At 39.3% G+C, this 17,596-nt stretch overlaps 1 protein-coding gene across 1 annotated transcript; it reads left to right on the top strand.

The window, feature by feature from the left end:
- The first annotated feature begins 688 nt into the window (after positions 1 to 688).
- LOC146982640 (uncharacterized) lies at positions 689 to 8,853 on the top strand. Its single transcript, XM_085783697.1, has 4 exons — positions 689 to 853; positions 4,119 to 4,250; positions 4,549 to 4,678; positions 8,180 to 8,853. Exons 1-4 carry the CDS (start codon positions 694 to 696, stop codon positions 8,412 to 8,414), a joined length of 657 nt encoding a protein of 218 aa, XP_085639823.1. The 5' UTR covers positions 689 to 693; the 3' UTR covers positions 8,415 to 8,853.
- The last annotated feature ends 8,743 nt before the right edge of the window (positions 8,854 to 17,596 follow it).

Here is a 17,596-nt window from a genome sequence, read left to right as displayed (position 1 = left end):
CTTTCTTTCTTTCTTTCTTTCTTTCTTTCTTTCTTTCTTTCTTTCTTTCTTTCTTTCTTTCTTATTTTATCAAATATTATCATTATATTATATCAGAGTTGAATCATGATAAAAAAAAAATAAAAGTCCCATCTGTGAGTCAAGACACTATATTTTCTTCTGAATGGGCTGAGACATTGTAATATAAATCACAAGAACATTGTTAAGTCAAAACAACTGGAAAGTGATGGTCACAGTGTGCTTTTTGGATCATAGTACTTAGTTCCCTGTATAAGTCTATGGAGCCAGTCTGACAGATAACAAAGAAATCCATTCAGAAAGATTGAATTTTTTGTCATTTAACATTGAGATATCCTTAAGTACCATTAGGTCAGAAGCAATTGCTCTGAAAACAGTCTTTCAGAGTGCAGAGCACAAGCACAGTCTGGTAAAATCTGACCAGTGATTTCATATTTGAAGGATCCAGGATGTGACTTCATCCAAGGGTCACAGAAAAGAAGAACTCACACAAATAGCGGTCAAAACAGATGAAACCGACCATGGTGCTGGAGCTTTGCCTCAAACCTAAACCACACTGTGCTGACCACAGGGCCTCTGTAATGATGGGGGGAAGAGTAGATGCTATGCATGTGTTTCTGCATGTGAATGTTCGAAACTAAGAGTGTGAGTTTTTTTTTATATAAATGCATGTGCATGCATGCTTTTGTTAGGTGTGTGTGTGTGTGTTTCCTCTCTCCCTTTCTCTCTCACTCTCTCTGCAGTTTTGCATGCATATCACTGCCTTCTGTTGGGACTGCGGGGAACTTTTGCTGTAGAGGAGCTGCAGGACATCAGGTGTACCACTGTTACACAGGTATGTGCAGAGAGCAGGATTATATTTAACTATTGATAATTAAGTATTGGGACTACTAACATTTTCTTTGAGATTTAAATCATTAAGAAAACGAAAGTAGAGCTAACAAAAGTAAAAGGGCGTCTGCTTACTGTACCTGTGATATTAAGACTAAATTGAGCTACTTCACTTCTTGCCTTGATTTATACAACCTAATAAAACAAAAACATTTTTAAAAATCTGCATGAAGTAAACGATCATGTAACTACAGTGTAAAATATTTTTTTCCTGAAAGGTGCTGCTGCTTTGAAAGAAAATGTGCCTGCATTCATGCTGCATAAAAAGCATGAGCACTTGAAGTGTAATACGTGCCTGAGATGAAACTGAATGGGACTTTTTATTAATGTTGAGCATGAATTTGAATAAGGCATCTGCCGTTTAAAATGTGAATGACTCGGGGAAATTTTCTTTCACCACGGGGCCAAACTTGTGTCATGGTTGCCAGATTGAGAGTGGTTAGAGGTGATGAGATTTTGATCGCTTAAAAAAAACAGTTTTACCTTTGGAGAAAACCTGGGCAAGGACACGTGTGAGGGCTCAGTGTGGTTGCCTGTGTGTACTTTGTGTGTTGTTGTGTGTGTGTGCATAAAGGACACATTGGTGTCTGTGTATTTTCTTGGGAGATGGTTAATTTTGCATTAAGAAATAATTTCATAGACACCAGGGATCTTCCACATGTTCATGCAAACCTTCAGCATATGCTGTTTTAATAATAACAACTAGAGACTGATGATTAAGTAATATAAAGTTTGCAATTTTGATTATACAACCTGTCATTTATGATCATCATGTGTATTGTAGTGGTTGATGTGGGTATGTTTATGTCTAGATGAAGGTGCAACCACATTGTAGCTCTAGTCATGGACTCACAAACCACCACTGAGCAGGTCGTGGACAGTACGTGGCTTTATCAGAAAACAACTGTGGTGGCAGGAAGTGATGACAACAAGAAGAGAGAGACAGAGAGAGAGAGAGGGAGCGTGGACTAAAAAAGTTGACAGCCCTAAAACCAAATACTGAACTGGCAGATGAGAAGCCCAACACCTGACACTTGACACCTGACATTTTGTTGACGAAACAAAAGATTAGTGCAGCATCTGTCCAGTCGTTTCACACAAACTCCTTAAAACCAGCAAACTGCAGCACTGCACCATGGAAAAGTTGCTGATAAGATCTTCTAAAATATATAGAGCATGGAGAGAAAAGTATAGACTGCTGCTATAAATTTTTGTTTTAGAAAAGTTTGAAAAGTTTCTTGCCTCCTTGTCATTGTCAAACTTTTACAGCCACTGAATTTCTTTACATGTCTTGTATCTCATCACAATAATTTCCCTGTTCGAGCCGACCAGCAGGTCAACACATGTCTGACCAACTGTGTAGTCTACCACAGCCTCTGTGTATTATTGCAGGTGTGTGTATCACTGAAACAATATGAAGTTGCTGAGGTAGTTTGCACTCTGCATGTCTCTGCAGCTCTCCTCCGAGTTTTCCGAGTGCCTCTGTCGGTTCACTTTTGTGTATCAGCTCTGACTAAAGCTTGGACTCATTCCTTAATGTGAGCTGACTGCAGGAGCAGAGTTTTTTGCCCCGGGGCTTCTTTCTCTTTTCCATTCCCTGACACGCCTGGAAGAATTAGAAGTTTGTGCTCAGAAAAAGTTAGATTTCCTTTTTTCTCTGTGTTATTAGGATTGATAGCCACAGTGGGAGCAAAGCCATACAAGGTTTTACACAGTGCTGAGGAACAGTGTAATCTATGTGGCTTGTTCCCTCATATTTTAAGACTAAAATAGAGACTGGCACTCGGTACTCAGAGGATATCGTGTACCCCAGGAAGGGAGGAGGAGACAGGAGACAATCTCCTGGACTTTATGAACACTTAACTATGATACCAATGTGAAAATAACCAAACATACAGAGTCATTTGAGTCTGATGAAGATGTATATGAAGGACCTGCTGAACTCTTTGTTTACAAGTTTGATCAAATTCATACAGTCCAGTCCCTTGTTTAGGCTCAGTCTTCATCGAACCATAATTTTCACATTGCAAAGTTAGTTTAAGTTAAAACTAAATCCAGAATATTAAGTTACACTACCTGAGATGTTTTGAGGGAATAGTTTAAGATGCAGTGTAAAACAGTAAAAGTTTTAGGCTTTAAAAACAAGAACTTTAACTATAGGAATCATTGTATCTGGATAATTATAAAGGTTTATATGGAGTGTTCAGATGATTCATGGGCCGAGTGTGGAGCCGTGAACCACAGGTTATCCTGTGGCTCTTTCTAAAAAGATCGTTTTCTACATAACACTACTTGTAATATTATTTTTCTGTTCCAAAAAAATCTTTAACATATTGATTTCACCTAACCTAAAACCCATATTGATTTTTTGAACACTTGAGGCTAATGCAGCAAGTATCAAACACAAAACTACTGTTTGCGTGTCCCTGTGATGAATCCTGGACCAGTATTCCTTCTCTTTTATCTCTGTGTTTGGTCTCCACCGGCTCCAGAGGGAAATATCTGGCTCTTTAGCTCCTAAATGCTTCACTGTGTTTACCAGCTGCTCTCTGACAGTCTGTCTGCTGTTTGGTGCTGAGCAGGTGGTGAATAGTGGGTTTATCAGCACTTAATTGATGAAAACAGCTGCTGAAAATTAGACTGGTCAATTAGGGCCAATCAGTGACGGGAATAACGGCGTTATAAATGAACAGCGTTATTTTCTTCAGTAATGAGCAATCAAAAAAGTTACGGTTTCCCTGTTATAACGCCATTACCAAAAATGCACTGTTACTTGACTCAAGAAGTCCCGTCACAAAATAATGCACCCTTTAAAGTGTACGTTATATACGTGTACATTTTCAAGAATACTGAGTGAATTGGTTAGTTCCAGATAAACGCTTTTTTCCCGACTAGTTAATGGACTGAAAAAAACGTACACTTTACGAGTCGAAGTAATTTGACATATTTGAGCAACGCAACAGTTACTTTTCCTGGTAATTAATTACTTTTCTAATGTAGTAATTCAGTTACTAATTCAGTTACTTTTTAAGGATAGTAACTAGTAACTATAACTAATTACTTTTTTAAAGTAACTTGCCCAACATTTGAGCCAATTAAGCTTTTGGTTGTGACTTTGTTGACGGATGTAAAACCAAAACGAGCTGAAAGAGGCTAAAACACTCTGAGCAGAACTTGGTGATATGTTTCTCTTTTGTCGTTTAAAAAAGGTGCTGGTGTGATCATGACCTCCAAACTGAGCGTGCTGCTGCTGCTGCTGGCCGTCGCCACGGTGCTGGCCCAGAGGCGGCGCCCCACGTCGACGTCGACGGCGACCGATGAGTGGAACTTCAGGGATGGCTGTGAGCTCCCAGATTACTCTCTGTTTACTCTGGCTCAAAGGTCAAGTTCAGGGCACATCATGGTGATGATGTCAAAGCTAGAGGTGAAAGTTCACGCTGCAACCTCGCCGTTCAGAGCAAACCTGTCTGTACATGTGATGATTCATCGTTTGTTTTTGTCTTAAACTTTTAGGATTTAGGATTTAGGATTTAGGAACAGGGCGGGGATTGAAAGAGCAAAAAGAAAAATCCACCTTTGCCAAGATGTGATGTGATTTGTGCCATAACAAACATGTAAAATTGTGTCTTTCCGTCCCAGCTGACAGGGTGAACATGCGCGGCGTGGCCAACCTGACTCAGATCCTGGACAACTGGAGGTTCGACATCCTGAACCAGATGAAAGGACTCCTGCAGAACGACCACCAGTCTCTGCTGCCCGACTACGCCAGGTATTAGACTACCGCTGAGAAATCCCCTCATCGTCATCGTGCTGCCTCTGCTTGTCTAGTTACACTGAACCAAGCAATCTGCCGTGACACCTCCCCAGAGAGCGATCTCAGACAGCAGAGGCACCATCGGCGTCTGTCCCGTCATGCTTTTTACACAGATGTTGATCCAACTTAATACCAGGACGTTGTCTTTAAAGGAACATACTGTACATTTCTGGAGGAGTGAATAAAGCAGCTGCAGTTTATCTGTTAGCTTAGCGTTAAGACTTGAAACAGCCTCCGTCACACAATCTGCAATAACAGCTTATTTATTTTAATAAAAACCAAAGTGTGAAAACCACTGGGGAGTTACTCACTGGACTATTAACCAGCACATAAGCCAGTTTTGCAGGCTCTTGTATTGAATTTTGCACTTAATATTTTTACTAAAAACCAAAACAAATCTATCAGAATATATGTGGTGGTCTGAGTTTCCCCTTGTTGAGATTTCTAGTTTTATCTTTTTGCTGCAAGTTCTCAAATTTAAAATTCAAATGGACAAATTCAGAGTCAGAGAGGGTGTTAAAGTTTTTACTAAACTGAATCTTAAATATCTGGAGGTACAATATCTGCCCTTGTGATCTTTGAAGAAGAAATCCTTCAAATCTGGTCACAGTATGTATCATCTTGTAAAACTTCAGACAGATGGTTTTTCAAAATGAAGGATTTCAGTTTTGCTTATTCAGTAGCTAGTATTATTTGGTCTTTGATTTGAAGGATTTTTCAGTTATTAATATTCTCCTGGTTTTCTTCGTTCCCCTGGTGAAAGATGAACAGTATAAAGACCGTAGGATGGAGGAATGTGAGGTAAAGCTCACTGTGGCGAGGAAGGTAGCTGAGTTTAGTGTAAATCATCTCAAAGATCTTTAACTCTGTCCACAAATCACAGCGTAGACATGCAGTGTCTCTGCAGCTCCTGTGTGTTTTGAATGAGCAGAATATTCCACATGAATGAAATTAAACAGTCTGGAAGCAGAGCGTCGCCACAGGAATTTGGTTTACGCTTCGGGCTGAAAATAAAATCAGGAGTCTGATGGGTCCACTCTGCGGCTGCTGTCGTCAGAAGAACCTGCAGCTGAAACTGCAATTTAAAAGCCAAAATAGAAATGAGCTGCTGTGCAGAATTTTCCATAAGGAAATCTGGTGTTTCCTGTTCCTCGCCACAGTTTAGAGGTTCAGACATCCTAACAGTCATGAAGTTAAATAAACAGTACAGAAGTAGACATGTCTAATGTATCGCTCTCTTATTTATTTATCCCTTCAACCATAACTCTTCTTCTGTGCTTCTTCACTGTTTGGTCTTCAGATTTCACCCTGATACATTTTTAATTTGTTATTCCACAATTTAGTCTGAGTCAAAACAAAAAAGATTGATCAAATTGAAAAATTTAGCCACATCGTATATTTTACTGATGTGAAGTTTATAATTATTGTACTGTGGTTACTAAACAGACAGGTTAATTTGTCTGTAGAACTGATCAATGTTTCAGTTGTTCTTACATCCATAACATCGTCTGTTTTAGGTTTGTTTTTCAGCAACGTCTCTGCCAAAATAAACTGAAACTGATCTTCTAACCAGAAGAGTCAGAAAACTTCCAAAACCAAAACTTTGAGAAGCAACAGTCTGCCTCCTACAGTCACACAGAATAAAAGGCTCCCATCGTACAAGCGGGTGGATATTAATGTCTTTTAAAAAAATTATATATCATATACTTTTTTGTGGCTCAACGATTAAGATTAAACACAGGGAAAGTGTGAAATGGTGGATAAAGTACATGTGGTTGAACCATACTTATTGATTCTTCCAGGTTGCTACAGGAACATGATCCTCTCTGTATCTGGATATATCCTGCAAAGTTATGTTATGTTTTTAAATTATTTATAGTTTTCTTTTTCTAATTTTTTGGTGTTTCAAGCTTCAGACAGTTTCTATGGAGCCTCTTTTCAGAAACACGACCTTCACTTGCTTCCATTGGGGCTGAAACATCTAGCTACTGGAGATTCTTACATCACTGGTGATAACTTGAAAGGATTTGTGTATGTTGTTGTGCAGTTGCTTTTACACATACCTGATTGGTTTACTTTCTATATTGTCCACATCCAGGGCCGTTGCTAGTAATTCTTGGCCCCCTGACTTCTCATCGCCACTTTTTTCATTGACTGTTTTATCGTTTTTATAATGTATTTCAACCAGGGCAACGGTAACAGACGACTTGACTGTCATTTTGATTTAATATTTCTCCACTATGTCTCATTAAATTTTTGTTTTTCTTGTTTCTAATGTCATACCAGGCATGTGAAAATGTAGTGTAGTGTTATAGTGGAGTGAGCGTCCTGTATTGATTCAGCCCAAGGCCACACTCAGTGCTCTCGGAGGGAGGCTTCTTCTTCAGCAGCAGGATTTGAAGCCCATTGCCCAAAAACCTCAATGTGTCAAACCCTCAGCTCCACCAATCTGTTATCTTACATCACACTTTCTCATAATACTTACTAATAATGACACAGAACACGATTCATTATGATTGCCGCAAATACTTTTCATGTCTATTCACTATAAGACAACAAGTTGTTCTTCTGAAACAGTAAGACACATTTAAACCTCAAGCCTCCCGGTCCAAAGTCACAGTAAGTGACATTACCCACTGAGCTATCCAGCTGGTTGTGTTGAGCCCTCAGGTCCACAACGCTATTATCTTACATTACGCCTCCTGATTATACACTGCAAAAACTCAAAATCTTTCCAAGAATATTTGTCTAATTTCTTGTCAAAATGTCTAATTTCTAGTCCAAACTAAACTCTTTTCACTTAAAATAGGATTCGTCACCTAAAAAATGAACTTGTTTTTAGATAATTTTCATTTGTCTCAAACACATTTTCACTTGAAATAAGTAGAAAAATCTGCCAGTGAAAGCAAGATTTTTGTGCTTGTAATAAGAAAGAAAAGCTTGATCCACTATTTTTCTACTTATTCCAAGTGAAAATATGCTTGAAAGAAGTAAAAAGTGTCTTTTAGTAAAAGTAATGAGATTTGTTTTGACTAGAAATGACATTTTGACTAGAAATAAGACAAATATTCTTGGTAAGATTTTGAGTTTTTGCAGTGTACTTATTAACTGAAATGTTCTGCTACCGATTACAGCAAACACTTAGTTTTCACATCTATTCATTATAAGAAAGCAAGCTCTTCTTATGCAAATCTTGTTGAACCAGGCAGATATTCAAACCCCCAATCCTCCCAATCCAAAGTCAGCACCATTTAGGTGTCATCACATTGTACATTTCACTTCCTTCACCTTGTTCCAGTAGTGAGGTTACATAACTGGGAGCAGACCGACCACTGATGTATGTTATTCTGTATTTCTTACAAACTGAATTTCCCAACAATTGGATCGATAAAGTAGCAATCAATCAATCAATCAATCATGATCAACACCAGATCTCCTCTGACTCTCCCTGTTTAGGATTCAGCCGCTGTCCGAGGCTTTGGACGACCTCTACAAAGAGTTCAACGCCCTCAAATCTCACCTGGGCGACCTGACCGAGAAGTTCACCGCCATCGAAACGTTCATCGATGAGGTCAAGGCCAGCCGTGCCAACGCCGCCAGCGCCGGCCCGGCTCAAACTCCTGGTGGCGCTGGTGTCCCCAGACAGGGCACGAGGAGGGTGCTGAAGAAGAAGGCCACCGTCTCCGCCTAATCGTCTAATTACGAGCTTCTGTTCATGTCTCGCTCCCGTGTCTCTGTCTCATCTGACAGTGCTGACAGTCTGAAGCTAATCCTCTTTTATTCACTATTATCATCTTACATGAGCTCTTCACCTCTGAGTTTGTAAGTCTACCCTGTCAGGGGCCTTTTCTTATTGGTTATTATTAATCACGCCACCAAGTGACAAACTGCACAAAGGAATTTGTGAACCGTGACTGAAACGTTCAATTAGCCGTAAAATGTGATAAGTCATCAACATGAGTTTGCAGATGTGGACTAATCTTTCCTTCACACATGAGCTCATGCAGGAAGATTTGCATACACAGGTCAATAATTCATGTGCACGGCTGAAAAATCAGTGTGTGCTGTTTACTAAACAACATGCACATTATTTAACAGTCTTTTCTAATTAATTAAATTCAATCAAACTTTTGATTAATTACATGCAGTCTCTAAACGCACACCATCCTTTATTCATTCACTCCTACCCTTTATAAAAGACACATAATAGTTTAGAGAGAAAAGTAAATGGCATTTTCAGGGCTCTATAATGATAATACTGAGAATTTGGACGTGCAAAGAAAATTATAGACAGTAAATGAACAGTGTTGTTTGATAAAGAGGGATTCCTTACTAGTATTATCTCTTTGGTGACCCTTGGGAACTTTATTCTAGTTAAAGTAGGTGTGGAAATGTAAAGTTTCCTTTGCATGCTGGTTTGGGGTTATGGTTTACTGCTGCTTTTCCTACGTTCTAAATAAAATCAGCTTTGGCATCAATTCATCATTTCAGTCGTTGTTGCTTCAAAAACAAGTTTACATTGATCGGGACCGAGAGGAGCGGAAGATGATGAACAACGTCAGTGTGTCTGAACATCAAGGTCAGGGTGTATGAAGCTGCTCACAGCGCTGTGGTCCCATGTTTACATCAAAGAAACGGTAAAAAGCACTCAGCAGCGTGTTTGTAGCGCTTCTGTTCTCTAATTGACCACTTATTATGTTCAGTCTATTTCAGGCACCTGCAGTGGGCTGACCAGTAGAGGCAGCAGCTACACACTTAATGTAATGGTCACAACACAAAGTTAATCACATGACGGATTTAACATGAACACAATTAAATATTCACCTTATTTTGGTAGATTTTTATTGCTGTATATGAAAAATGCCAACAATTAAACATGCAAACATTTCCTTTAACTTATTAAAAATGTCTAAAAAGGCAAGAATAATTGTCAAGAACATGTATGGTGTATAAACTTTCCTCCTGTGTTTATCAGCACATTGAAGGTTGATAAAACTGGAAACAATGTGCTGCTTGGATTGGATCACTACAGTGTGAAGTTGTTGTGGTGATGAGTACACTTTTGTATTAAAGAAAAAACCTTTGTGGACACGTGACACGCACATCACACCTAGAAAGGGCAGGTGCTGAGTAAAAAAAGTCAAAGAATAACAGCTGTACAACCGTGCAGTTGATAAGATCCAGAGTATGACAGGACTTCCATATGTTGTAAACAATAACTCTCAAAAAAGAAATGAGTAAAATAGAAAAAAAAGGTAAGCACCATGATGTGTTAACCTATCACTGTAGCCAAAGTTTAAGGTGAAGAGTGAAAGTGACAAATTCAGTCTGGAGTTTAGGGTTACTCTACACATCATAGAGCATTTTATAATGACTTATAAGGTCAAGTATAGAGTATAATAGAGTTATAACGCTCTATAATGTGTTAACCTAACCCTTATTGTTAGAAAGCCTTATGATAATTTATGAGTATAATGATGGTTATACACCTTTATAAGCCAAACACATTATATTCATAATGCATCGATCGATGTGGGCATTGTCAGTGAGTTATTAACAATTATAATGTATTATAATACCTGACCTTATAAGTCATGATAAAATGCTTTATAATGTGTTATGATTATTGTTATAAAGCATTATGATCATTTATGAGTGTTTATAACTATAGTTATACAGTGCTATAACTGCATTATAACTCATTATAAGTATGGTTATAATGCGTTATAGAGATAGGCATCAAATAAAGTGTTACCAAATAATTATACACCAACAATAATATATATTGTCAACCTGAAAAAACTTTTTACACCTTTGTATTGACAGTCAACACTGAATAATCCTGTTTAGGTTCAGACAGAAGATCTTGTTTTGTGTCTTTTTGCACACAAAGCCTCAAAGTCCTACAGTACATATGAGTTCAGGCTCTGGTGGAAATATCATAGAAAAAGTAAAATGCTTTAAATCTGTGGATATTGTGGCCTATAAACTGCTGAGGCTCCAGATCTGTGACCATGAAACATAATTTGATTCAAAACTGTTGGCAAAAAAAAATAGAAGAAAAAAAAAAAAAAGAAAAAAGGAAAAACTCCTCAACCCAAACTCGAGTGTATGTGGGTCTCTGAGCGTTGACCCAGTTTGTATTACATCAGAGCCACTGAGAGAAACATCAGTAATCCCATATACTGTAACATACTGTGTGTAATCTGTCACTGCTCTCAATTCTGACTCACTGCAGGACAGGATGAGGGACAGATCTGAGAGAGGAGGAAGAGGAGGAGGTGAAGCAGGGTGACACGACGAGGTCACAGTCACACCCACCACAAGACTTTACAGGCAAATTATATGCAACGTAGGATATGGACTGTTACAATAGTCTAATACCATTAAATTAATGTGACATTAATGACACTGTGGCAAAATGACTCCCTGAGGATTAAAATGACAGAGTGTGGTGGACAGTAACTAACTACATGTGTTTTGAATACTTTGTAAATCAAGATATCTCCAAGACATTTATACAGTGGCTAATTTTTGCAGGGAATATTTCTAGTAAATTAAAAAAAATATATATATATTAAAAATAAGCCATTATCCACAAGTTAAATCTGATGCCATGCCAAGTCCTGGTACCACTTTTTTGAGAAATTTTACCACTTTTTTTTTTTTGAGAAATTTTACCAATTTTTTCTGGAATTTTTAACATTTTTTTCTTGGAGAAACCACTTGTTGTTTATCTTTTTTTTGAGAGAGAAATTGTTACCATTTTTTCAAGATTTTGTTTGAGAATTTTTACCATTTTTTTTTGGAGAAATTTTAGAAATCTCACATGTATGAAATTCCGAGATGTTTTTTTTTAACTTGCTTTTTAAATATTGATCTCTGTGTGAGTTTGGTTATTGGCAGTGGTAAGGAGGAGTAATATATTTTGAAAATAATATAAATTGATAGACTGTTGTTCAGAGTCTAGTTTACTGTCCGGTCAGTGGTTCATGTAAGGTGGAGAGCTGGATGAAGAGGAAGGTCACACCTTCCTTTGACCTCTGGATCAAGAGGCCTTGAGTGATGGGCTGTGAAATCAATAACCTCCTCTGATTGGTGCAGACCTGTGACAAACGATGACATGACGTGCCTGGCGTGCAGATGAAGGGTCGGAGGTCAGTGTGTGTTAACAGCATCATCACAGAGACTTGGGACAAAAAGGACACGAGGCTGTGAAAGCAGAAAGAAGTTGAGTTTAATCAGCTTCCGTCAGATAAACAGATTTTATCAGCAGCGACGATCAAAGATACCAGATGTGAAAGTTTCTTAAAGCGGAGTGGTTCCAGTGGTTCCTGTGTCGTAGCAGCAGCACCAGTGCAGCACTCACACCAGAAAGCATGAAATGTGTTATTGATCTGCCGCTGTGACGCAGAAATGTGAGGGGGGGGAGGACGACGGTAAAAGAGCCGCCGCAGCCAGTGAATCCACTCATGAACTGGTCAAGTGAGGCAAACCAATAACTCAGTGTGACGATGAATTATGGCGTGAAAGTGAGTCCTGGGTGTGAGTTTTTCTTCCCACCACCTGCGCTCATGTTGTATTCATCAGCTGATTCACTGTACAGTCGGTTTGTCAGTGAACTGAGCGGAGCCGGGGTCGACAGTTCAGTCGTCACAAAGGAAAACATCTGTAGAAACAGCATCGCACATGTTGACGGTTGATTTTAGATATTTCATGTTTCTTGAGTGGCATTTAGTCTTCTTTAATTAAAGCAGAAGTAAGTGATATATTTGTGTTAATATAAGTCTTAAATAGTTATATCTTCCGACAGCAATCACTTACATAGAGTGTTTGGTCTGAAACACGGGTCTGTCAGTCCCTCTGCTCTGCTCTGAGCCGAGGAGAAAACATTTATCGTATCCTACAGTTTTTATCCAATGAGGAGAGAGAACGGCATGCAGGGCTGTGTGTGCAGCCAAGGGACGCCGTGAATGTGGCGACGTAGGGACGAGGACGGTTATGGTGCGTTCAAGGAAACTCGTATTTTTCCGACCGTGAAGTCGTACCAGTTCGATCTGGTACAAGTTCACGGGTCGGAAGTTACGAGTGGCCGTTATAGTGACTTTCACCGGTAAAACAGGTCGGAAAAACACGAGTGGGTTGCCTGGAACGCTACAAAGTCGTAAGTTGTGACTTGATCTGTAATTTACGATTTCAAAAGCCTGCCTGGAACGCAGCATTAGCGAAAACGACCGGACCACTTACTTCTGCTTTAAAGTTATGATATTTATATCTATTTAGTAGTCAAATGTCCTGTTTTCTCTTTTATGCTGCTGTGACAAACAAATGAATAAAGTTTAACCTTAACCTTTAACACATTAGGCATTCAGAAGTTTTGGATGTTATACATGTGATTTGCAGATAATTCACAATAATTCAACAGTCTACCAAAGCCTGGCCCATAAGTGAGGTGGTCTGGCCTATGGTGTGTGCATGTATGACTTGTGGTTTTATGATGTTGGTTTTAACTTGTTGAACAGAGCTGAAGTGTAATTTTTAGGGTCTCTGTTGGCGTTGTTTACTGTCATATTATTTTCATTACTGCTGTGCAATGAATCTAGGGACAGTTTGGGTCATTTGAAAGCGACACACTCAGATCCACACAACGTTTCTTGGTCAAAAACATCTTTGATTCTGAAATGTTGGGTATAGTATTCCCCAAAGTTGAATAAAATCACATGTAAATGTGTTTCTCCTCTTCACATATTCATACATCTCATGGTGCAAACACTCTGGTGCTCTGCGTCTTATACCTGTGCTCAGCTGACTGGCTGAAACCAGGCTGATTGCATCATTTTTCCCCGGTGATGTACCCTCACAGAGCAGATAAAATAAACAGATTGTTATTAGCCACAGCTTGATGGTGAGCTTTTTCCTCACAGCTTGTGGCATGACAGAAAGAGAGAAAAAAAAGAAAAAACACGCCAAGTGAAAGACGAGAGTGAACTTTCATAAACTCTTGCGGGGGGAACATTGCTCTCGAAGTTGATTTGTCAGCTGCTGTAAATGTAATCCTCAGTGTACAGGGGGATGTAAAAGTTGATACAGGCACATTTTTCCTAATATACTTGGTTTCTGAAAGGTTCAATTTGAGAAACGTCTTACATAAATCAATTAAAGTCAGAGCTGCGAGAGTAAAAAAAAAAAAAAAGCACCTGCCACCTGGTCCTGTGTTGTTTCTGTCTCTTCTGCGTAGACGTCTTGACTCACTTCCTGTCGATTCTCTCTCCTGTTTAATCCCTACAGTGAGAGGTGGTTTCAAACTGATGGAGAGAGTTGGACAGTTTGAGGAGGATGCTGCTTTTTTTTTTTATAACTCCATTAAAATAAGCGGGTAAATCTGCAGCACTCCTGAGGAGAGGATGTGACGAGCTGCTCCCCTCCTCCCCCCTCTTAATTTCCAGATCTTAATCTGCATGCAGTTGGAAGACACTTTACAAACTGTTTGCAGAGCGACTGCTGCTCCACAGCCTCTCGGGGGTGACGTCTCCGCTCAGGGATGTGCCGCCAGATTAGAGCCAAACTGAGAGCAAGAAGTCTGGTTAGGAAACTATCTTTTGTGTTCTTTGATGATGTCCCTTTTTTTTAACACTGAAATAGACGAAGCAAATGCAAATTTCGTTGCATTTTGTTGTTTTGCAATGACAATAAAGGCTATGCTACTATCTCTGATACTGTTTCTTATTCTTTTTGTTTGGCAAACTGAACATTTCAAGATTTTAAAGAAAAGTAGGCTATATATATAAAAAAAGACCTGCATCTGAACAAGCCACAGTTCAGTCAAACACATCTCAGTCTGTCAATGAATTAATCATCTGGTAAATGTCTGAGAGGTCTGATGAGGGAGAAAGGTTTAAAGGAAGCTTGTAAAGTATCAGAGCTGCAACAAAGACGACGACGACGACCCTGAGAGCTAAATGAACGGCACCTTAACAAAACACCTGCAAAAAGACAAGATACTGTACAAGCAAATTCAGAAATCTGGTCCAACAATGGAAGTGACACTGACTTGTTTAAAGGGATACTTCACCCAAAATCGATAATTCACCAAATTTCTACCCACCATCATGCCAAGGAAGGGTTCGGAGAACTTTGACTGACTCTGACACTTGGGTAAGTACGGATGAGCAGTATCCCCCTGGAACTCCAGAAGTGTTTTGATAACTTCAAAAGTTCTCCAAACCCTTCCTTGGCATGACGGTGAGTAGAAAATTGGCGAATTATTGATTTTGGGTGAAGTATCCCTTTAAAGCAATGAATAACAAGTCTATCCCAGTCTGGTTCATCCCTTTTTTTTTTACTCCCTCTACTTTTTTCCCCCTGAATATGCTTGTGTCTTGACTCTTGAGTGTTCTCTTATAGTGCAGCAAACTCAGGGTCAGCTTGAGTTCATCTACCAACACACACAAACTTTAAGGCTCACACAGTGAAAAACTAGTTTGTAGGTATAGCACGGAGGTTGTGACGCTGACTGACACGATTTATAGTTTGTGAAAGGACATAAAAAATGTAAGAAACAATTTTAATCAGACGGATTATTAAGAATGGCCTCGAGTGCAGTAGAGTCATTAAACATTTGAAATCATTTTAGAGAGAAGAGAAAATACACTGATGTAAAAATACTCTATACGCCTATAATATTTTTCTGACATGTCATAGAGAGACAGAAGATGAATGAAGAATTTACACGAGGAAACAGGATTAAAACTGGGAAAATACATCTTTCATATCGTAAGGCCTTTAAACATTAAAGGTAGGGTTGGAGATCCTGGAAAATCGGTTCTATCAGGCCACATTTTGAAAATACACAAGTCAAAAGTCCCAGCCTCTTTCCTCAGACTTCTATCTTAAGCCACGCCTTCACCTTTCCGTGGACATGGGTGAAGACACTGAAGACACTGCAATCTAGCAGATTAGTAAAAAAAAAAGATCCAGAATAAGATCTCCAACCCAACCTTTATGTTTAGTTAAATCATGAACTCAGACAAAGTTTAATTGAAGTGATGGTCAAAAAAAAGATGTAATCTGCAGCACTGAAAACCTGCATAAATGTACTGTAACTGGATGTTGCTAAACAGCTGGTTTAGCTGGTTATTTATTACACCCTGCACCTCCCTGAACTTTTACCCCCTGTCCCTCTTTCCTCACTTTTAATATCATGTTATACAATGCAATATTGAGATGATAAATTTTGGATAACGATATATTCCACCTTCCAAACTTTCCAAGTGAAGAGAAGCCAGACTGAAGCTTATCCCTCTGTGATGCCACTGATGTAGTGCTGTGAGCTCAAAGACACTGGAGCTGCGTGCGTCCCAGGGGCTGTTTCCCGCGGAGGCTGCATTTGATGACCGATTGCATCACAGTACAGCGAGACGTGGCTGCCCCCATTTTGGAGCCTCCTTCAAATGCTGCTGAGAGACATATCCCTCTTTTCCTTGGGTTTCGTGGCCTGACCTATCCCCAAGATTCAATGTCGGATAATAATATGGCAACAAACAGAGAGCAAGTTTTTACGAAGACAAAAAAGTTGTATTGTGAAAGCCCACAACTTAATAGGCGTCTCGTCCTACGTAGGCACTGTAGCTGCAACAGTGCAAAGCCAATACAAACTAATGTGAGAATAACATGTGGCCTTGCACTGTCTTTACAAAGAAATATCGAACATAACTGAAAGGGGACATGGAAGAAAAAGAATCAGACTATTTTGCCAGATCTATAAACTGAAGAAGAACCATATTCAGTCAAAACTGAGCCAAATAATGGGTTGTAAATATAATTCAAGGATTATAAAGCCTGATTGAATGTGTGTCAGCGCCAAGGAAACTTACAGAGGACTGTAACTTTGGAGACCGCCTGTGACAGTGACGCTCAGATCGCAATAAATTATGACAGGATACAGTGAAGGTTGCTGTTGGAGGACAGGACGGGTCACGGAAAATATGAAACACTGCATGAAAGAAAATGCTAAATGGAGCCATAGTGATGAACGCTCTTTTGTAGATCTACAGATGTGGTTTGAATGTGTCACAGCTGTAGTAGCCTACATACAGGAGGTAAATCCAAACAGCCTGCAATAAATTATAGCCCTAAATATTTACCTGTAGATGTTTCATCAGGTTTTCCATTGTAATTCAGATGTCTAATCAACTTCATTTTGTACATGAGAGTCATTAATAAATAATCACTCACTACTTCTCGCGTGTTTCAACCGACTCCCCATCGATCACGACTCCATGAAGTTAGCGAGGGGCTCCGCAGAATCAGTCGACTCTGCACGGACATCAATATCCTGCTCTGATTTCATTATTCATCAGGTGCAGAGCTGCGGCTCTTTATTGTCTGAATTCACGGAGTCTGGGATTTAGACGAGCTTCTGAAGGCATTTTTCAAAGTATCTCCCTGCACTTCCATGCATACTGATGCTCACCAAAAGGAGCAATAAAATATGCACATTGAAAACATAAAACAACTGATGAGAAACCTCAGTATCAGGAGGAGGAAAAAAAGAAGAAGAATTGATTCATTCACTTTTGGTTAAAAAAGGAACAACCTTTGGCAACTTTGGGGCTTTCAGTAAATGCATCAAGGACTCTGTGTTTTAACCCATTGTGTTATCAGTGAATTTTGTGTCATATCTTTTGTTTTGGATGTATTAATGACAGCCATTTTGAAAATATATATCAAAAAGATGCGTTGATCCTGCAGGTCTGTTGTGTTCAGTGCCATCAGGACATGGGGACACCCTGGTCAGTCTCGTGGTCCAGAGTGTTTTGGTATCTCTCCATCGTCTTAAAGTTGCTGCTCGATAATGACGACTCTGACACTGAG

The sequence above is a fragment of the Trachurus japonicus genome, chromosome 8 (genome assembly GCF_045865225.1).
Source record: "Trachurus japonicus isolate A0001 chromosome 8, Traja_1.0".
NCBI classification, from domain to species: Eukaryota; Metazoa; Chordata; class Actinopteri; order Carangiformes; family Carangidae; genus Trachurus; species Trachurus japonicus.
Note: the sequence above shows the minus strand (reverse complement) of the source record. Positions and strands in the feature narration are given on the sequence as shown.